Source organism: Microplitis mediator, chromosome 10, assembly GCF_029852145.1.
Source record: "Microplitis mediator isolate UGA2020A chromosome 10, iyMicMedi2.1, whole genome shotgun sequence".
In the NCBI taxonomy this organism is placed as follows: Eukaryota; Metazoa; Arthropoda; class Insecta; order Hymenoptera; family Braconidae; genus Microplitis; species Microplitis mediator.
In genome coordinates this window covers 5,534,684-5,557,563 of record NC_079978.1, presented here as the reverse complement: position 1 = coordinate 5,557,563, position 22,880 = coordinate 5,534,684, and the positions used below count along the sequence as shown (strand labels likewise).

At 32.5% G+C, this 22,880-nt stretch overlaps 1 protein-coding gene and 1 long non-coding RNA gene across 7 annotated transcripts in view; one reads left to right on the top strand and one right to left on the bottom strand.

Annotated features, from left to right (window-relative positions):
* The window catches only part of LOC130676538 (homeobox protein homothorax), a 263,375-nt gene extending 259,935 nt beyond the window's left edge, over nucleotides 1-3,440 (bottom strand). For 2 of the 6 annotated variants that reach the window (XM_057482842.1, XM_057482844.1), the window contains exon 1: nucleotides 3,052-3,439. In XM_057482842.1, the coding sequence (XP_057338825.1) occupies nucleotides 3,052-3,348 (297 nt within the window). In that variant the 5' untranslated portion in view covers nucleotides 3,349-3,439. Of the gene's footprint in view, nucleotides 1-3,051 lie in introns of all 6 variants that reach the window. The other 4 variants (XM_057482848.1, XM_057482846.1, XM_057482847.1 and 1 more) reach the window with 3 other exon arrangements.
* Nucleotides 3,441-12,191: 8,751 nt separating this feature from the next.
* On the top strand, nucleotides 12,192-21,210 carry LOC130676539 (uncharacterized). The gene is made up of 3 exons (XR_008991426.1): nucleotides 12,192-12,286; nucleotides 20,379-20,707; nucleotides 20,776-21,210. It is a non-coding gene; the product is annotated as an uncharacterized LOC130676539 (long non-coding RNA).
* The last annotated feature ends 1,670 nt before the right edge of the window (nucleotides 21,211-22,880 follow it).

Sequence of the window (22,880 nt, the reverse complement as noted above, 5' to 3'; positions counted from 1 at the left end):
CCCCATTAAGCCACCCTTACGGACGACATGCGCGCACCTACCGTAAAGCGCCTAGACCCCGAAACAGCTGAGCCCTCTCTTGATGCTGCTCCGGCTCAAACTCTCCTCTACACTCCTCTACACTCGTCTTTCTCCCATCTCATTGTCATTGTCTTTGCCATGTCTCACTTACTGTGTATCTAATACTCTATATATATGGCCTTATGTGAGCTGAGACGCAATCCTTTGCCTCTACATCCAGATGCTCAATACTCAGTCATAGATTTTATGCAATAAAACATTTTAGCTCAAGTTAAATTATTTATTAAAGAGGATTATAATTTATTAATTATTGAAAAATATTTTCAATGGGCAAATTCACAGCAATTGGTTTTGGTTGCTGTATATATGGAGAACAACGAATATGAAAAAATTAAAATCTTTTGTATGACTTATAAATTAATCGGATATGACATGCGTTGAAATATAATGATTGATTTTATTTGTATAAATGTATATATATTATGTATGAATCCAGATGTTATATTTTGGATTAAATGTGTTATGTGTAAAAGTGTAGAAATACAGGCTCAAGTTTGAATAGTCGCAATCGCACGAATAAATGTGAGACGCGACTCGTGGCCGCGTGGTGGCGGCACCGGACAGACCGCGTAAAGTCGCGAGTCTACCATACGGACTTAATGTATTATTTCAGATGGCATTTGAACATAGATAATGGTGAGATTTTTTTTTCTTTTTCATGAATTATAGTAGAAACTAGTCGGATTATTTGACGATTAGTCGGTAGGTCATGTAGCCATACAAAGGTGTGGAAGATTTTTTAAAAAATCTAATAGTGTGAGGTTTAGTAGAAATGGTAGAGCATAGAGAGCTTTTGTTAAGTAAAATCTCGAAGAAAATTCCACGGTGACTAAAGTCCGTGGATGATTGACAGGTTGGGTTGCGTGTGAGGCGGTATTTTAGAGGGGTTGCGGTCGTAGAGTATCACCTTCGTAGAATCTTTTTTTTCTTTTTCATTTATATATATATATATATGTATACATCTCTTTTACTTTTCTAATAGTCTGCTAAGAGCCGACGGTTTTTAAACGTTGAGATTGTATAATATAAAGACGTGTATGATGCATCATCTGGTCGGGTGTTCACATTAACCGGGCATGATTATCTCGATGAAAAATAATAACTAAAATTACATTTTTTTATTCATCATCTAGACATCCAGTTAAAAAAAAGGTTGAAAAAAAATCAAAGTTAATTAACGGTAATACAATATAAATTACTATTATTCAAATGAAATAATAAAAAATATATATATATATATTTTCTCTTCATCTCTATTATTAATTAAAATAAACTCCTTTTTCAACGAATCCGGTTTAGTGATGTTGTTACGGTATACCCGGTGATGGTTACAAATAATCATAACGATATAATTTGATTTCGATGATGGGCATTTAAATGTGCTATTGGCTCGATATCATAAACCCAGTCGGATGGCTCGTAGTCGTCGTTCATTAGTGATGCAAATGCGCCGGGTTGGTTAAACCATTCAAAATGTATAGAAGAAAAACATTCCTGAGACGTCCCATTACCGAGTATAACTGACGTCGTTATCCGACGCCTTGTCCAGAGGGACCACGAGCTACATACAGACATATATATGGATATATTTTATATGTACAATCATTAAGATTCAGGTATAAAGGCATACTACGGACTCTGATCGTTGGAATAAAAATAAAAAAACATGTTGTTTTTTTTTTATGACTAAGTGTCTCGTGAACTTGATAAACTCGATATGATCTGGTGGTAGACTTGAAGCGTACGATTAGCATACCGATTTGGGTTTTGATTCGGGCGAGTACACGCGGTGGCCAACAGTTGCGAGGCAACGATAGGTGCCACCGAGTATAGTGGAGTATGTGGTGTAGGTACACCCCCGTAATTATAGCACCGAGTTGGAATAGAAGAGGGTGGCGAGAGGTAGGCAGGGAGAGAACTGAGAGAGCGAGAGGACGAGAGAGAGTTATGGCGCGGCGCTTATCGTGCCCACGCCAACCAACCGACCATACAAGAGCCAACCAGAGAGAGGAGAATCGGGTAAAGAGTAAAAGAGAGAAGGAGAGTGATACAGAAAAGAGGAAAAGCACGTCGAGTATACTTTTCCCGCTGATACTGTGGATCAGCGATTTTCGATACCGATTCTTTTCGTTCATGTGAATTATTACTGTCAATCCCACTCGCATTCACGAATCTCTGGTTGAGTCTAGTGTTCCAAGTATGTATTGATATACAAATGTATGTGGGTGAGTGTATGTGGGTAAAATATACCGTGGTATTGTTTTTTAAACCCAACAAAATAAGTCGGCTGGTTTTTTTTGCTGACACATACAAGTAAGAGCTGGGTCTCTATTGGGATTTTTGTTTTGACGCGAGAGTTATAAACGCGGAATGAATGATATCGGCCTTCCTGGACACATCGACACGGCAGTTGAGAGGGTGAATCAAACTCCAACTTTACCTTTACCTCGAAAAATATTCTTGACCCATGAAGTAATACCATGCGCACAACTTTGTTACGGATTACAAGAATTAATTTTTGAAAATATTATGATTTTAATACTGCTAGAAATTTAATCTTTTAAAATTTTCAGATTTACTGTACTTAAAGTGTACTAAAGTAAACTTTAGTTAAATTCTGTTTAAAATTTTTTTTCAATTTTTATAATGTAAAGCAGAAAAAATAAATTTTGGGATAAAATAAAATTTTCAAAAATTTGAGAATAAAAATAATTAAATTAAAAAAATAAAATATTAATTTAAGTCAATTGTGTGTAACACGTTTTTATAATTATCACAAAATGGCAACATCTTAAACAATTCCTATACTTAAATACATTTTTATAGAAAAAAAAATGTAAAATTATTTTTTCCATTTTATTTTAAAATGAATGAATTTCACTCTAGAAAATTTGAGGACATAATTATAATTATTGTCTATAATACAAATTTAAAAAAAAAAAGTTGTTAATTTTTATCCTCTTTACTTACATAACTTCCATCCGGTGAAATTGGTGATCGATTATGTTGATCATGTTGATCATGTTGATTATGCTGATTTTGCTGATTATGCTGATTATGCTGATTATGCTGATTTTGCTGATTATGCTGATTATGCTGATTATGATGATTATTATGATTATTATGATTCCAAGGATTCATGATTTCTAGCTTTAAAGATTTAAAAAAAATAAAATCACGAAGGCACTTTCTTAAAAGATTGATAAAAACCAGGAAGAAAACTAAAAAAAAAATCACAACACTGAACGAACTCACTGGCACATCCATACAAATCAATACCGATTGATTATCGAGTAATCACTGAACCGTACCGAGATTTGGGCCTGAAGTGACGAGGCAGCTCCAGTCCCAAACAGACAGTGACTGACGAATGAGGAAGGGCGGTAACGTTAGCTGACGAAATTTCCCCCACACACGTCGACGACCCTTAGAGTCAGCTTTATTACCTGCTGCAACTCAGAGATGACCTAAAGAAAATGCGTGGTAAAGAGAAAGACAGAGCTGGCACACGAGAGACGTCAAACGTTCGGTTTCGATACTAATGAAAATTCAAATTATGAGTCTTGGGGTAATGGATAGGCGTGGGCAACACTATACTGATGCGCAGTAGACATAAACTACTAAAACTGACAGGGGAAAATTTTCTCGTCATAATATACTATACATATATAACTTACAGTATTCTTATATGTATTCTATATGTATACAGTTAGCTAGGAGTATCTTGCTCTGGCGCGCGAAAAAAATGCTGCGTCACGAAAAACCATTAGTCACAAACATCTTCAAAGGTTCTAATCATTCGGGCAAGAATTTGCCGTGCAGTTTTCCTCAGAGATAACATAAAAACTTATTGCTTTGCATACTGAGTCCGATGGGTTTTCTCTGATAATTTTCTTCAGATATAAATCTCCATCAGTAGAGCCTCCGGGTAATTGCGGGAATGAATCTTTTATTAACCCATATATGTAATATGTCCATAGATATGTATTAAATATGTATCGGGGTGTGTAAATGTAGAGTAAAAGGAGTGATTTCGATCAAAGTTTTGTTTTCTCAGTCATCGCTCTGCGGGGACCCAACAAGTGAGCCTATTACTCGTCGACTGACATCAGTCAGTCAGAGTCAGCAGCACAGTAAACCCAGAAAGCAAGTCAGAGAGACGTCAAGACGTGCGCGGTCACACGCGGTGAGACGTTATCGAGTCAAACATCGACAGCCGCCTTTCAGCGCGCTAACTCTTTGCCACGGTTTGCGGTTTAGATCGATCCTCTATACACTGCCAGAATAACAAAAAGAAGAAGAATGAGAAAAATAAAAATAAAGAAAGAAAAATTCACCTATAGATATGTATGCTTTTTATGGTTTAGAAAGGCGTTTCTCTGCCAGTCCACATACATATACATGTATATCTATATAGCAGTGGACTAAACTACCATAGGTAGTTTTGTGGGTATCGCCTTCAACTGCTCCGTGGTCCCGAAACCCCGCGGCCTGCTGCGTTCATAATAGGCTATCTACAGTTAAGCTCCTCTAATTCCTCGATATTCTCTTGGCGACGGTCTCTTCTCCGCCCTCTTGCCCCTGACCCCGCGTACACATACACACACTGAGCATCAAACGAGCTGACTCTTATCCCGTACGCCTTTCAAAGCTTCTCATAGAATTATTAAAATAGAATGCGTCTGAACGTCACCGTGTACACCGGCAGGTAGATGGACTTTGCTCCGCCCTGAAAACCTCCAAGTCCTGATACATATGTGTCTATACTCACATTTTTTCCCCGCGAAATATACATATATACTCATAATGTATACATCTTTTTCTATACTACTGATGGTTCTACTCATCCTCTTTCAGTGACTACCTGGTCTTCCTGTTGAATCGAATCGGATCCACGTCTCGTTTATGCCTGAGTGCACCGGCATCAGAATAACCCAGCAAGATGCAGAGTCATGCGGAGGAATAATCTGACGTCGGTCGTGCGACCAACCTTTGAGAATCCTCTACTGCTTAACTTCCTCTACTCTCTGGTCTCTGATCTGCTCTTCTACTCGTTGACGTTGATTCCTTTGGGTGCAATTAATGTCGAACGAGAAACTCGTCCATCGATCGAGGCACGCGCGATTCCTTTGTCATCTTATACACACGTACAATAATACAAATTACTTTTTTTTTATTTCTTCATTTTTTTTGTGTTTCGAATAGGTATTTTTATAATGTGTGCTGTATATATCTTTTTTATAAGTCAACTTAACCCCTTCATTTTTCTTAAGCACATTTTATTTGTGTATTTTGTAATATACCTACATGTACTATATAATATATGTATATATTGTGTGGTAATAGTCATGTAGTGTGTAGAGCAAAGTAGACGGTGATGATACTACTGTCAGTAAGTAATATCTTTTCTCAACATTTTTCTTTCACGACCACGTGCCCCAGTGTTTGTCGATGCCAATTCTGTCACTGGCGCAAAAAAGATAAATCGCTTGTTTTTAAACGCGACGCGATCGTCTCGAGGGCATACGAGTTACATATATACACATAGACTAGTCTAAAGAGTTTTGACAAACCCAGAATACATGAAAAAAAAAAATATATATAGATATTTTTGACAATTATTCATCATTCATGTTTTACTTGATTTTTATTTTTATTTTGAACTGACTATTCAAACGTTGGATAACAATAGCAACTTTTATTTTACTTTTTATCCGATGAAAGTGCATCATCAATCGCTGATAAAAAAATAGTGAAACAATACAGCCAGTGAATAGAGTAGTGAGGTTGTCATTCTTGAGAGCTAGTCGATTATCTTTGAGGTTTTAATTTGACACAATGAGACCGGAACTTGATTACACCCTGTTTCGATAATTGACGTCCAGTGTTGTTGAGATCCAAAGACTATGGACGTATTTCCGGGTGTGTCAGAAAGAAAAGAGACGTAAAGAGTTTTTTAGTATTAGCGAATAAGTCTCCCGTGAAAATTCATCTCAAAGTCTGCCAACTTTAACGGTTAAATTTCCGCGATAATGACAAAGAAGAAAGTCCCATTAATAATTATCGCTTTCCACTTTCCAAAAGCTACATACATTTATACAAGGATATTTCCCAATCTACTCCTTTGTTTTACACAAAATTTCTTCGTCTACGTTACTACAGAGTAACTCTTACTTATTTTCTTAATTCCTTCTTTCTCTCAGAACTACTTCCTGGTTCTTTAAATTCATATATATTATTCCTTATATTAATGAATCTAACTTTTATAAGTAATAGCTACTTTACGTCGGCGATAATGAAATTCCGTAACTATCGGTAATCAGGACATTGATTGGTTGCCGTCGTGGTTTACAGTCTAAATTATCCGTTAAATTTATTAAATCAAATAAAAGAATGTTTCAAATTTATTTTCTAATTTCCCATGGAAAATTTATCATCTCAGAATAAAAGTATACCTCGAGTTGCCTTAGAAATATTTCAGAAACCCAAAAAGAGAGCATAGGACCGCCATCTGTCAGCAACAGAGTAAACTAACGAAATCCCACCGTCGGCATCAAATATCACGCTGCTGACACTAACGGAATGTCTCGGATGAAAACGACCTTATCACTGAGAGGATTTTCCTTTTCCTTTTCCCAAATGGTCCTTTCCCTATCGTGATAAGAGACGTTACATATCATCTCGCGCGTCAAATGTCAGAGACACATCAAGATATATCATCCTAGGATAACATTAAATTCTGTCAAACAAAATGTTAACATTTATGATGCGTAAAAAATATATATCTACAATACTAAAATTATCTTGATCATGTATAATTACAGCAGCTTGTATTCCTTAATCATTATAAAAATATATGAAAGGTAGATTAGAAATTATGATTGTGATATTTGTAGAAAAATTTTTTTTTGGTAAGTCAGGTATTTAAAATGTGAAGTCTCTGTCTCCGTATCTTTTTTTTTTTTTTTTTTTCAGGGATATTAGAAATTATATGCTGATAATCTACATGTATATGTATGTGTATGTATAATATGTGCGCGCGGGAGATGTAAAATATTCATAACATTTTACAAAACCCGTCAATATGCAAATTCGAGAATGCTAATCGTGCAAATTCCTGGACGTCGTGTAACGTCGAAGGCTATCGGTCCGTCATATATGTTGTCAGACAGGAAGCTCTTCTTACTTCGCGTTGTTGATATACTTTTGATATAATAATACATGTATAATATGTATGTATCACCTTTTTACTTCACATATGATACGACAACTAGGTTAAAAAAAAAGTCCCAGAAAAAAGTAAAATAAATTGAGAAAAAGGTTCATCGTGAAAAGTTTTAATCCCGCAGAATTTCGCACGTATCCGAGGGGTTTAACAAGACTGATCTCTTGGTCTTTAAATAAAAATAAAGATAAAAATTCAAGAAATAGATTTGAAAGAAATCCCACAGTAGTAACGTAAAAAAAGCTAAAGAGTAAAAAAAAATTTTCAGAATCGTGAAACACAGCGGGAATAGAATAGCTCGTTGGCTGATCGTTATTCTCTTTAATCGCGCGGCGAATAATGAGGCGAAGGCGATTACACTGATGGAAACCCGCAATGGCCAAGTGCAATTAGCTAAATTATCACTTAACCGAGGAGCTTTTAACAAACTTTTAACGATCCCGGACGATAAATTTCAACAAAAGAAATTTAAACTAAACGCTAATTTTATTTCTTTATATATTTTTATACATAATTTTTTTTACAAACCTATAAATCCCAACAACTTATCCCTCTATTAATCCTCTAGAACAAATTGTGATCAAGTATATTCGAAAAATAAAATATTCAAATTACATTACGCAAATTATCATTTTTTTACTTAATAAATCTAATTAAAAATAATTTCAATGTTAATTTTTCGAAATCTTTCGAGTTTAAATTTTTACTTTCAGCCGCCTAATTAACCTTTAATTATCCATAATTTAAAAAAATGGCAACGACAATTTGAATTATTAAATTAAGTAGTCAATAATTTACGGTATTTAGAGAGAGTTATTTTTTTTTTATTAAAATATTGACGAATAAATAAATAGATTGACACTAATCGTATTAATAAGATGCTGAATTAAAGAGTAAAACACTGTACAGTAGTATCTATAGATGGATATTAAATACAACAAGCATCTGTACCACATATGAAGCGTCAACCCACGTGCAAATAACCGTCCAGATAGCGAGAGCACGGTAGCACGACGGGGGATTACGTTTGTTTTACAACGCGTTGTAAAACTGTCGCGACTTGGTTCGCCGGCGTGTGTGTTTAAGTACCAAAGAATACACGTATCAACTCTTGTGCAACTCAGTGTGTTATTTTATTTGGCCTTTTTTTTTTTTAATTATCAATATTTCAACTTTGTATTATAACATCATGCTCACAAGTATGGAACCATGCGTATTAAATAGTAATAAAAAATTAATCAGTCGTTTCCTCACCTAAATATCGCGATAATAATATTAAACATTCTCATAAAAATATAATAAAGTTACATTGTAGATAACTTTAAAGGAATTTTGTTGACTTTATATACTTTTAATACTCATTTTTAATATTTATATATATGGACTTGAATAAATATTTCTATCAACTCTTTAACGAGATATATTTAAGCTTCAAATAAACGAGTAAACACCGCGGTAATGTTTTTATTAATCTGTATAGTGTCATCTATTAAATACTTAGCATCAGTATGTAAAAAAAAATATTTATTTTTATTTCCAATAAATAGTCGTCGTTTAGTTTTATTTACGACAAATGTATGCTTCAAATATGTATATTAGCATTAATGATATATTTACACATATCCAAGTTTAAAGTCACGGTGGAATTTAATGGGTATTAAGATACAACTGGGTTAAGAAAAATTAAATTAAATTGATTAAGTAGACACTTAAAATGTATGTAAAGTAACCAATTATAAAATGAAAATTGTCATGATAAATTAGTGGCGAGTAAAAAAATAATTGCAGCCATTGGAATGTTAAATATGCGAAGGTATCGTGAATTTAGTTATATATATATATATGTGTGTATGGTATACATGTGTACTTGTAAGCAAGATGTTGTCGTAATACGGCTCGGGCAATGTGCAGATAAGAAGATCGCGATTCAAGATGACAGGTGGTGGGCAACACCTGCTGGAGGGATTTACGATTTTAGTTGGTGAGGTTATTATACACCCACATTATTGGTTTAGTTACGTCGGTAAATAAAATATGTGTGCATAGACTGAGGAGCAAGTGTAAAAGGACAAGATGGATTGGTTGTTGCATGATTTGTTGTAAGACGGTAACAAGTATTGGGTGAAGTTAACGTTATATGTATTGGTTTAAAAGTATTTTGTTGGGTGGATGTAACGAAATATCAGAAGCGCATTTGATACTCATTCTTAAGACCCCTCGATAAACTCCCGGGTATGAAGGGTATGATATATGTGAGACAGGTACCGCCTTCTCTTGGGATAATTCTGAATTATGTTTGTCCTCATCTTATTTTCAGTGTCCTCAGTTACAATGTCCCTAGTGTGTCGTGGCTGATATAAAAGCCACGACTCACACCTTTGTCACATTCGCGCTGACTGCTGGATATGCCGGTCTTTCGTTTAGTTGGAATTATTTTTTATTTTCCCTTTCGTTTGCTCGTTCGGGTTATTTTTATTTATTTTATTGGACTTCGTCACTGAAGACGCGGTCTCGATCTTTAAATTCCGGCCCCACGCCTTCGTAGAACATCTAGACGAAATATCGATCGTGAATTTCAATGGAACTCCGCTGACTGAATAATAAGGATCCTTTTATTTTATTTATTTATTTAGTTTTTTTTTATTTATTTCAATGTCTAGCTTTAGACACATTCAGACGCAATAAACTTGTCTCGCGTCTTCTCTATCCATGACGAAGAAACTTGAATAAATAAATAACAAAATAAAATTTTATTTGTCCATATCGAAGATCACGAATTAAGAATATAAAAGGATCTTGATATTTTTTTAAAATTTTTAAATTTCTCTCCGGTTTGTTTTTTACAGTAACACATGGTTGGTCAAAAACGAAATGGATATATAAGTAGGAGGGAAGTAGTTTAGAAAAAAATTAAAAAAAAAAAAAAAAAAAAGGCCAGCACAACTGACTGGCACCAAACGAGAACCGCGCGACGAAGAGAGCGAGAAGGATGTGAGGCGGGATCGCTTGCCGTAGGAATATAGTCGGCGGGAGAGCATATCTGAGATAGCCCCAAAATTGGTGAGGGATTCGAGAGTGTGGTGTGTTGTTCAGTTGAATATAGATACAGATGAGGAGATGAGAGAAGCTCGTCGAGCCGATGTTGCGCGAGTAAAGAGAGAGTAGAGAATTTTAAAAAATAAAGCGTGTAAGGGAGAAAAGGGAAACTGAAGAGAAAGAGGAAAAAAAGAAAACGCTTCACCACCCGCTGGGCCGGACAAGACGCATGCGTGCGATCCCATGGCATCTCGTCCCATGACCCATTCCACCCCGTGTCCTTTTAGCCCTCTTTCTTCTCTTGCTCTTTTTATTTTTCTATTTAACTTTCCCCTTGCCCTTCATTCAAGGTCCTACGGATTTTTCGTCTCCACTGTCTTGTTCTCAGGACACGAACGAAATCTGTAGATTTTTCTGGGATCCCTTAGCCGGAATTTCATGCAACTGAGCGGTGGTGTGCGACAGCCATGACCCGGGACCGATTGCCGTGACTTGACGGCAAGTTATATGTATATAGATATAAGAGAGAAGAAGCTTAAGAAGACGACGAAGAAAGTAACCCCGTAACCCCTCAAACCACGACTTGTCTTATTTTTCTTTTTTTTTTCTTGCCCTTTGACTAAGCAACAAAAAATAAGAAAAAATCAATTGAGATAAAAAGTAAATAAAAAAAAAAATGATAAAAAAAGGCTGACGGGTAGTTGATTTTCTGAGGTTGGTTGCATTTACTCTTGCTCAAGCGTATAAAAATGATCCGTGACGTAAATACGGGATCGTGAGTTTTATTGAATTATAAATAAATAAAACCGCGTGAAAAGATTAAGGCACTAGAGTGTTTATAATAAATTAAAGAGTTAAGTGTGATAAAATAATTGTAATGGGATTCTTAATCGTCACTGCTCTTAATATTATATGTGCATATATCATAAGAAAAATAAATATATATATATATACAATATATATATATATATATATATATATATATATATATATATATGTGTTAATGGGTGATGAGGCATGATGATGTAGCCGATTTAAGATTATCACTTAACTTTCGGGGAACGTGTGGCCCATCTGTTAAGTACCGTCGTCCGGATAATTTATGAGCCCGTAATCGTCCTGACAAATCGAATATAAATTGTAGAAGCTCCGATGGTAAAAACGTCATAGTTATGTTCATACAATGCTTTGTAACTTTTAGTATAAGAAAAGGAGTAGGCTCTTTTCTGCACAAATAAACCCAAATGTTCATATACTCGTGCTCGTTTACCCTCTCGACTTAACTTTGTCTATTCTCTTCGCTACGGGCGTGCAATAAAATTTAACTGCTTCAAGACGAAAAAGAGACAAGGAAAGAATATCACGTGGCCTCCGGCGGTGCTGATGCGCGTGTTGGCCCAACAGAACCCACGGTGGCCCGTATTTATCGCTGACAAATGTCGTAAAGTCCTTAGGCATCCAAAAATTTGCTTCTTTCTTTACAATATTGTATTTATACTACAGTCAGCTAAAACATATCTTGCTCTAAGGAAAAACAAATATCCTAAATAAAAATAAAAAAATTGATGTCTGCTTCTACATCCGCATTTGCATCTGTGTCTATAATTCTGTCACTAATTAATATCCGTGATCAAAGATTCAATTAAAGTTATTTTCTTCTATAATTTAATAAATGAATTTACATGCAAAAGCATGCAATTATGAATCAGTAATAAATAATGGCATGGGTAATTGTCGATAATTGTAAACTAGTAATTTGCATAATTAAATTTCAATTGAAAAGGGGGAGTTTGTGTAAGTATATAAGCAAGTGACATTGCATTGGCTGAATTATTTATAGCTGTACTTTGTCAACGTGGGTAGTTATAGAAGTTGAAGTAGAAGTATAGACACAGAACAGAAGCATAAGCAAAAGTTTTCAAGCAAAGTCACAGTAGATAAGAGGTAAATGAACATTTCAATAGAAAATATAAATATCTTATTATGACTTTCGTTTTCTATACATGGCTCGTGTCTTCAGCTTACAAATCGGAAACTTAATTACCATGAGTATGCAATAATTTACTATGGTAGCAATAATTTAGGGTATTAAGTGTTATCTCAAATATTGTGTATGGGTGTACTGTTGTAAGTTATGCCATAAAGCTATTCTTTTGTTTTGAATAGATAGAGTTGAGGGCGTGGGCACTTATGGATTACACAAAAAAAAAAACTTGGGTTTTATAAATTTTAAGAGTTAAATCCTTGACAGGGTTGTTACGATCATAAACCTTTTGAATGTTAGGGAAATTTGGGGATTTATTTTTGAATTACAACCGGATGACATTGTTTCTATTGGCCAATATTAGCTTCAAGTTTACTTGGTAATTGCTGTGTATTGTGTGTACATATTTTGAAAATTTTGACTTTGGAAGATCGTGGCGTGTTTTGCGTTTACTACCTGAAAACTGCGACTAAGTTAAAGGAGAGGCTTGTAAATGTGTCCGAAATTTTATTCCCAAAACCTTGACTTTCGCAGTATAAGTCCTTCGGTTACCCAAAAATGCACTCTACGCATATTTAAATCTATACATTGTCTATTTTCTCTCTGGAGTAAAGTTTAAGTCAAGCCCCGTATAACTGGATAAAAATAAGTAAAGGTTTTTTGGATACAACCAAGACCTTGAGAATAAAAGAAAAATTTCCTTAAAATTCGTTGAAAATTATTACCGTAATTTTTCATACATATTTATAGTAATGATTTTAAAGTCTCATAGATAGTATTGTATTTTATTTTTCAGCAAAAAAAAAATAATAAAATTTATTCATATTTTGTTTAAGAAAAAATAATAAGTATGCAGAATACGTATTCGTAATAATTTTAATAAATATTTTGAGGCAGAAATTTTACTCAGATCTAGTCAATTTTTTTTTCTTTTAGGAGACGATAAAATAAAATAACTTCTTACTCAGATGAAAAGAGAAATGACAGAGCGAAGAATCACGATTATTCATGATAAGATAAATAGAGAAGGAAATATAGATTAAATTCACAGAGATAAAGAATAAAAAAAAATTGTACATGTATGTATATATATATGTATTCTCTTTTGGCAACCCCGTTTGTTTGCCCCGCAAACGAAAACCCAAAGCGATTCGGCGCTACCTCGACGTTGTCCCCTTAGCGATAACGTTAGTTCGTAGCTCGTGGACCATTAATCAAACTGATCGCGCGGCGAGACCGAGGACCATTCGAATGGAGTAGCAGAGTGGAGTGGAGCAGAGTCAACCGAACCAAACAGACCGAACCAGACCAGAAAACAGAAGAGAACAGAAAAGAGCAAGAGCCAGTATTAGAAGTATTCTGAGCAAAGAGAGAAAAAACTGTACTGTTTGTTTAGAAATACAGGGACTGAAAAAGACGAAATTATATATTTTGTCGATAGATGCATCAGATGTAGTCTAAATCCAAGTGCACAATGCCTGCGTTGAAGAAGTCGATAGATCTCTGTCTTTATCTCTATTTACATTTTATATCTCACACACTCGTGGTGTAACGTAATTTCGAATCCATATTATATGTCCTCCTCATATTTTCTTTCTCTATCTTACTTTACATTGCTACATGACATTAGTATTCGTTCGTAGAGAAGAAATTCACCCTCATTGAACGACGCATCTGCCGATTACCAGAACCATTAGCCTTGAAGCAACAAACTCTCGACTATGGAATATTACTGCACATGAGGAGAAGTAATTCTCTGTCAGATGAAAAAGTCTAATGTGATTTCTTTGTGTTATTAATGTCTAGTATATTACTTGACTATTTATTTAATTGATTTTGACGCAGCATTAATGATTATTAAATATTTTATTCAATAATAGCTTTTTCAAATTGAATTAATAAAAAAAATCTTATCAACAACAACAACAACAACAACAACAACAACAGCTACCGTAGCAATAAAACATAAAAAAGTTTATAAAAACAAATCTGCGTATTTTTTCTTTTGTTACTTTTAACTTCACATGCAAACTTTATTCCAGCTTAAATTTCTCACGCGTTCATCTGATACTTACGTATTTCTTGATTGATCGATCGTGTCGTCCTGAATGTCTCTTGGGGTGTGTGTGCGAATAGGAAAAGAAGAACAAGAATAACTGAGAGAATTCGTCGCGTGGAGAATATATAAACCATTCTTTCTCTCATTTTCTCTCCGGGGATCCCCACGTATCAGAGGGGTTGCATTCTGTCGTAACACAAACTACTGCTGCTCTTTTTTTTTACTTTTTTTTCGGTGACAACCCCTCTGATGACGCTGTCACCCGTCACGACTTTGAACTTGTTCTATATTTTATTTAAAAGGTGTATATGAACACGTAAACATCATTCATTACTTCAATCTCCACCGAATGTTTACACACATAATTTAATAATTCATTCGCATGTCAACGAAAAAATTAATTTTAAATAAATTTTTCCCGTCAATATTTTTCGCAATCGGTTATATATTTCAAATTTATTAAACTCACTTCAATCAATAATAATATACCTCACTGAATTTTTATAAAAAATAATTACTAACGTATATATAAGCGTGACTTGCTCGATACTTTACATTTATTTTGAGTCTTATTAATTATTTACAAGTCATTAGAACTTATGTAAGAATAAATATGATATTGCGATCCTGAAGTTAGCAGACAAAAATTTTTGGATTTTTTTTTAACAATAATATCTGAAGAAAAAAAAACTAAAAATATGCAGATGTAGAAAATTTAAAAGACTACGAATGCAATTTTTTTAAATATTTTTTTTTTTCATAATTTATCGTTTTTTAAAAAATCCAAAAATAATTAGACGTCGGATAATTCCAGTATCATATGATATGACAGTAAAGTTAGCGGACATTTGAAATTTAAATAAATTTTTTTAAATCGATAAATAATAAAAAAAATGTATTTCTAAAAAAATGCATATGTAGAAAATTTAATAAACTATACATGCAATTTTTCAAAACATTTTTTTTAATATTTGTTTTTTTGTTAAAAAAACTCAAAATGTTGTTAAATGTCTGCTAACTTTAATCATTCATATGATATTCAAGTTCGCCAGTGTCTAATAATTTTGGATTTTTTTCAAAATGATAAAAAATAAAAATAAAAATATTTAAAAGAATTGCACCTGTAGCTTTTTTAATTTTCTACATGTGCATATTTTTAGTTTTTATTTGTTGTTTGTAATCGATTTGTTAAAAAAAAACCGAAAATTGTTGATTGTCTCTTAACTTCTAAATCATGAATAAATCGTTGTTATGTTTACACGCTTGCTCGCAAAATTAGAATATATATGTATGTATATGTAAATTGTTCTAAAATCTAATTACAGAAGTTGATAAATCCAAGACTGCCTTTAAAAATATTTTTAAAAATATATATTTTATTTATTTCAAAATATAAAATAAAAATTGAAAATTTTTTGTACTTAATTCGTTTTATAAAAAAAAAAAAAAAAAAAAAAAAAAAAAAAAAACACGAAAATTGTATAATAATAATTATGGTAATATAATATTTTTGTGAGGTGTATACGTAGACTGTAGTGAGCCTAAAAATTTAACTTTATGATATCGGATTAAAGCAAGGAGAGCTCGCAATTCGAATTATAAAATGGATTAACGTTTTATTATTATTGATTACGGTGTGTAGTGTGTGTTAACTGGGGTAAACGTACAGCGCATATACGGCTTTTCTTCGTGCATATGACTTTACACCGGGTTGTAATAAGTTTTCTGAATACATATTATATCCTCTGGGGTTTTGCTTGCTTCTAGGGATATACATATAGATATGTATACATATTCTGCGAAAATAGTGTGTATATACACCAGAAGTAATATACGTATATATATATAGTTTTGCTAGGTACGTGTAAAGGTACTATCGAGTGAATTTATTTAAAGTGGATAAGCTCAAAACTACTCTAACTAACGATATACATATATTTATGAGTTACATTTAAATATCTGATAAATATATTTAATGTGTATAATAATAATAACAATAATAATAATAATAATAATAATAACAGTTATTATTATAAAGTAATATTAGTAAAATGAAAAAATGTATTTTTCATTGCATTTAATTATCCGAATTTAAAGAGTCAATTAGTAGAAAACTAAATCCTTTTGAATGAGTATTGAGTATACAAAAAAAAAAAAAGTTTGGCTGAACAATAACGATAATTAAGAATTTTCAAAAGTACTACTAAATTCCATTGAATTAATCAATAGTAATGAGACAGAGTCATTGATGACTATACAGTAATATGCCGTCAAAAAAAATTTCAACGCACATAATTTCAGATGATTCATTTCACAGAATGAGTAGTCAAAATTTTACAAGTAGATCCTCACTTCATCGTTTTATATTGTTGTGTGTGCGCCCATGTGAAGTAGTCCCGCTTGATAAAATGTATAATAGATCCAAGTAAATTCTAAGTGTGTATATATATATATATATATAACCTCTAGACACTTCGGCGGCGAACTTTCAACAGGTGTCCAAAAGCCAAGAAGAAAAGACTTTGAGATCGAGAGGAGCACACATTGGACGAATCATCGAAATTACGAGGTCCCATCGGCATATAATCTGTAATTACAGGTCCCAACGACCGATGAATCAAATAGACGATCTTTTAGTCTACACTCTACACTCATCCTCCTATATATAAATAAATATACTTATATATGTAGTGTGATGGCATCAGACCAGAACCACAAATAAAAACTACTCAAGTTCTTTTTTCTATTATACAGCTTAAATTTTTATCTAGCTCTCATTTTGTAGGTATTATATTTTTTTTTCACCTCTTAAAATGATGATCGCAGCAAAATGGCATCGATGTAGCATAAAAAATACATCCTAAATCCTAAGTGTGTATGGTAACGCTGATTCAAAAAAAATTTCTATTATTTAATCTAGAGTCTTTATTCATGGTCTCTTAATTTTTTCCACGCCACTAGCATTAATCCTCCAATGAATACTTGATATTCTAGATGCTGTAGCTCTTTTTGATTTACGTCTACCCACCGAAGTATATATCTATAATATATATACATATGATATATAAATGTATCAGACAGACTTTAAGACGTCGTTCTCGTGCCTTGATACCCGCGTGATTCAGAATCTTTCCTTTATAAGAGACCGTGAATGCAACAGAACCATGGAACCAGTGATCCAAGATGCTCTCTGTCTGGAGAAGGTTAAAATCGAGGAGAATGTGATGGCAAGGAGTTACTCTATAGAAATGAAAATAAAAAAATAAAAATAAGAAAAAGTCTGAGAGGAGCTGACTGAAGCGACTTAACTAGAAAAAGCATCTGAGGGAAAAAGTGTATAAGGCTTGACGATCACCCGCGGGGCTGAATAATACCCGGTAAAATGCTTCGACCACCCTTTGCCACGCACTCTCCTTTATTCATAACTATCCCTGAGAAAACAAGATGACGATATTTAAAGGAAAAAACGAGCGACAAAGAGATGGACCAGGGATTTAAGTCAAAGGTGGCCAAAGCTAACCCACAACCGTCAAATATAGGCGGGCATAACAGAGCCGATTTCACCTGCCGTGGTCTAGGCTTTACCAACTTTTATCCCTTAAATTTCACTAATACTCAGTTCGAATCTCAGCTCCTCTTCCTTTATAAGCCATCCACAACTGAAAAAGATCCTTTCATTATAAACTATGACTTAAAACTTGTATTCTTTTTGCTAAAACCCCGTTAACACCTACACACGTTCTTCGTGCCTCTGCATACCAAAATATTTTTCTTTATAATATATATCCAAAGAATGTTTTTGAATATTTTAATTCTGTTAAAATATTTCGACAAGTTAAGATCTTTATTTATTTAAATAATATTTCAAATTATTTTATAAACTCATACTTTTAAAATCATTTGAATTTTTTTCAAAATTTGCTATAAATCAACTTTCACAATTTTTTTCCAATTTCAATTTCCAATTTATTGGATTTAAATTATTGAGACAAATAAATAATTTGAAAAATTATAAAGATAACATTAAAATCTTTGAAATTACATAATAATAAAAAAATATATTTGTTAAATAGATATGTACAAAATAAGACAAAAAGAATAAGAGAGTTATATAATCTAACCACAAATACTTTCTACTCTAGTGATTAATGATTCCTACGAGATTCACTGAAAAGCCATGTCATCCGCTATTTGTCGTGACGTAAACAACTCCATTGCCAAGATATACCCCGGAATATATATATATATATACATATACACAATATACATCTTTCATTTTGAATAGCCATCAAGAAAGAAAAAGTAAAGTTTGATGCGTTAACGACGACAGGTGAGTGTAAATGATCCCAGTTTCGTGCTCAGTTAACTTTCTGCTGTTAATTTACTGTCGTCATCAACCCTTTTTTCACGCCAATTACTCTTCATTATTATTTATTTCATTTAATACCAATAATAATAACAACAACGACAATCGTATGACAAATGCTCAATTAAACCCTTGCGTTATTTGCTCGATAACGCCAATCAAAAAATTCCAAACTAAAACTTTTAAATGCGTGGCACATATATTATCCCGTATCAACATACTTGCGTATAAGACGATTGCGTGCATACCAACATTTGAATTTCAATGTACCATATAAATACTTGCATTAAATAATGCCCGTATAATTAAGATTCTTCATACTTATATATATATATGATAATACATATAATATAAGTACACAATAAAATATTAATAAAACAAAAACAAAGACAATATTTACGGTAAGTAAATTAATTACTTATTGGCACGACCTGACGACGTCTAATATTAAATTTGAATAAAAAAAATTTAAGAAATTGATCACCCGCATACGTTATGTACAACTCGTAATAATTGTTTATCAACAAAAAGAAAAAAAAATAAATATATGGGACACGTCGAAAAAAATGACCCGTACAATTATTATGATAAAACTGAGTCCGCTGATAACTTTAAAAACTAATGAACAATAATCTACATATCGATTACTAAAAAAAAAAAAAAAATGAAAGACCATAATGGCAATTATTCTAATGGCGATTGCATCGACGCAGCTGTTAAAATAAATGTGTATAGATATACTCGAAAACGGTTAAGAAAAAGTTGAGGAAGCAATACATAGTAAAGATAAAATGTCGCAAATTGCAATAAAGTAACCATATGTGAATAACATATATACTATTTCATATTTTTTTATCGCTTTAATGAAAAATATCTTGGTTTTTATTGAGTAAACATATACCACATTTGAATATACGTATATAGTACATATATATTATTTTCAGTTCTTTTTTTACTTTTTTTTCACTTTATTATATTATGCTCATTCGTTTCATTTATTCCACTTCCAACTGTTCATGCAAATTCATTTGCCTTGAGTTCTGCTCAACGTCGTCATAATTACACTTGCAGCTGTATTTCTTCCTTATGCCAATGAAGCGCAGGCAAGTAAACTCATACGTGAATGCTGCATTTCTTTTTTCTTTTTTCTGTTCATTTAATGTGCAGAGGAATCTCGTCCCTTGGGGTTCAATACCGTTTATTCGTGTGTACTTTTTGTATAAACATAAACATATATATATATATATATATATATATATATATATATATATATATATATATATATATATATATATATATATATATATATTTATATATTTATATATTTATTTATTTATTTACTTGTATGTGGCAATGTGATCAAGCCCGTAGACTAACCGGTATCTTCATACCGGTATCCAGTGTCATATATACATTGATCTAAGTAGGACTTGAAGTATGCCACGTATCGATTACAATCGATGTCAAAACTTTACCTGAAAGGGTCGACCTTCGTCGTCGTTTTGTCGCTTTTATATTTATTATAGAAAAGGATGAAGTTTATAAAATAAAAAAAAAAAAAATTGAACAAAAAGAGATACGAAGGATTTAATATTATGATTATTACTCAGGTAATTTTTTTTTTTAGCTATAAATTAACCGTGAAATCGGCGAGAGAACTCCCGTAGCGCAATGCTCACTCCTTTCGAACGATTGTCAACCGATAAATAAGTCTTATAAGAAGATTTTTGTTCTTTATATCACTGGTGAATCAAATGAAGTGTATGAACGGCGACATATTATTACACTAGAGACTCAGTACTCGCAGGTAATATTTCAGTGAAATTACATAAATAAAAAATATATTGCAATACTTTAGCCATCTAGAAATCATGTCCCGCAGAGGCAGATACGGTAAGAAACGATACTCTTTCACAGGGCGATTATGAGTTAGCTAGCTCTGAAATGAGGTGTACGGTAAGTAACCAGTAAAGTAGTGCTGTACTTAGATACATAATATATAATATTAAACTCTCGCGTTTTAGCCGACGTCTTTCTGCTGGTATTCAGTGTTTTTAATCGGATTTACTTGCGCAGCATCGTAAAGTCTGATGGCAGACGTGATGCCAGGAAATCGCCGACAAATTTTTTTATTTCTTTCCTCCGCACTTGGCATTTAGATTTTTAAAAGATTATACTTTTAGATTATATCGTCGTAAAGGTATGTAGCATGTGTCTCGGCACTTGTATCGAGCTAATTATTTCCATTGCGGCGTAGTTGAAACGGATTTACATCAAATGAAATCACGATTAGATTTTATATACAATTCGTTTTGCACTACCAGTGTAGATTTATATATGTTATTGTTTCTGTTTGTTATCAAAAACGTTCTACTGAATTTATTTGACGTACATATGAGTTGATTTATTATTATTTTTGGATAAAAATGTATTTTCCTTTTTTTTCAACTCCAATAAAAAAATTTACCAACAGATAAATATCTCTGGTTGTATTATTTCACACCTATTATTTTCTTTACTCTTTTAAAATTATTGGATACAAAAATTGTAATTAAAATAATTATCAAAATTAAAACCAATAATTTTAAAATAAATTTTACGAATCTATACACGAAACATAAAATTAATCTAAGACGTTAGATGTAAGATAGTGTACTATAAAAACGTCTTGTTAGAGAAATAGATAAATGCATATGGATATAAGCACCATAATTTAGTTAAAAGATGGTCTAGATTGTTTATCAGTGAAATCTGAATAGGAAAGTATTCTTCATGTCACTTTCTACATACAATTATAACGTTAAACATCGAGCACGAGAATTAAATAGTAACATATTAAATACAGTCATCCACCTGCAGCATTTAGATTATTATTTTATTTTTCTCCCTATAATGACAGTTGAGTTTTTTTTTAAATCTTCAATTCTCTAGCTAAAATTACACAGTTAAAAAAGGCAATGAGATAAAAGAAATGAACAGAAATAAAATGGTAAATTGGTGTGTTGAGAGAATAGAAGATTTCTTTTAATCTCATCGAGATATATACTGAAATTCCATAGACTGTGGGCGGATCAGATCCCATAAATAAATGGGTGTAAACACGGGATACCAATGTTTTGTATATACCTATAAATATATATATATACGTAGGTATATATATATTTATATGTAAAGGTGATGGCAACTGCAGGGGGAAAACTGGTAAGCGATCTTTCATACAAGTTCACCTCAAATAAACTTGATATTGCCAGAAGCTGCAACACAACTTTGTTACACGAATTGCATTTGCACGATTTTATTTTTTATAAATAAAATCACTTTATTTAATCTACATCAGTATCCTCATCACACAGTAATAATAACAATTATTCATTATTAATTTATGGTAAAAAAAATATTTTCTCATCTTTACAAAGATAAACCGCCTTTGATTGTAATTGTAACCGGCACGTGATTTAATATCAATTAATAATGTCTAAATTAATGTATATTCCAATAGAACATATTTTAAATATTAATTTTAAACGAACCAATAAATAAATATGTATATAGATTTAATATTTATTTGGATGCATTTATTAACAGCTCGACTTATTTAGCACTTGTGCGTCTTCGCTCGATCAATGATTTATGTGTGTATTGAGATTGAAATACGGTCAACATTATCACGACACGCGTTTATTTATTTTTTCTTTTTTTTTCTTTTTGTCGGTCTTGAGATTACAATATTATATATACATATATATAATACAGTAACAGGCAGAAGCTAAAGCATTAAATTTATTTCTTACGATCGTCGAATCGATTCGCACGTTTAAGGCGTGAGATAGACAAATTAGCAAGCAGACTAATTAGAGAAAAGATTCGTCGGTACTAAAGGATGCATATCTACAGCAAGGTACACGATCCAGCGAATTTTAGTCACAAGCTTTGTCACGCATCTTATTTTCTCGAGAATTTAAATAAAAAATAAAATTTTACAACGTTTGTATGAATAATCATTTACTTTTATGGTGATAAAAATTTTAAACTTTAAATGAAAAAATATATATTTTTTCCATCTAACGGAAAATATTCATTGGTATGTAAATTTGTTAAAACATTTAAATCTACTCGTTTGGTGTATGAC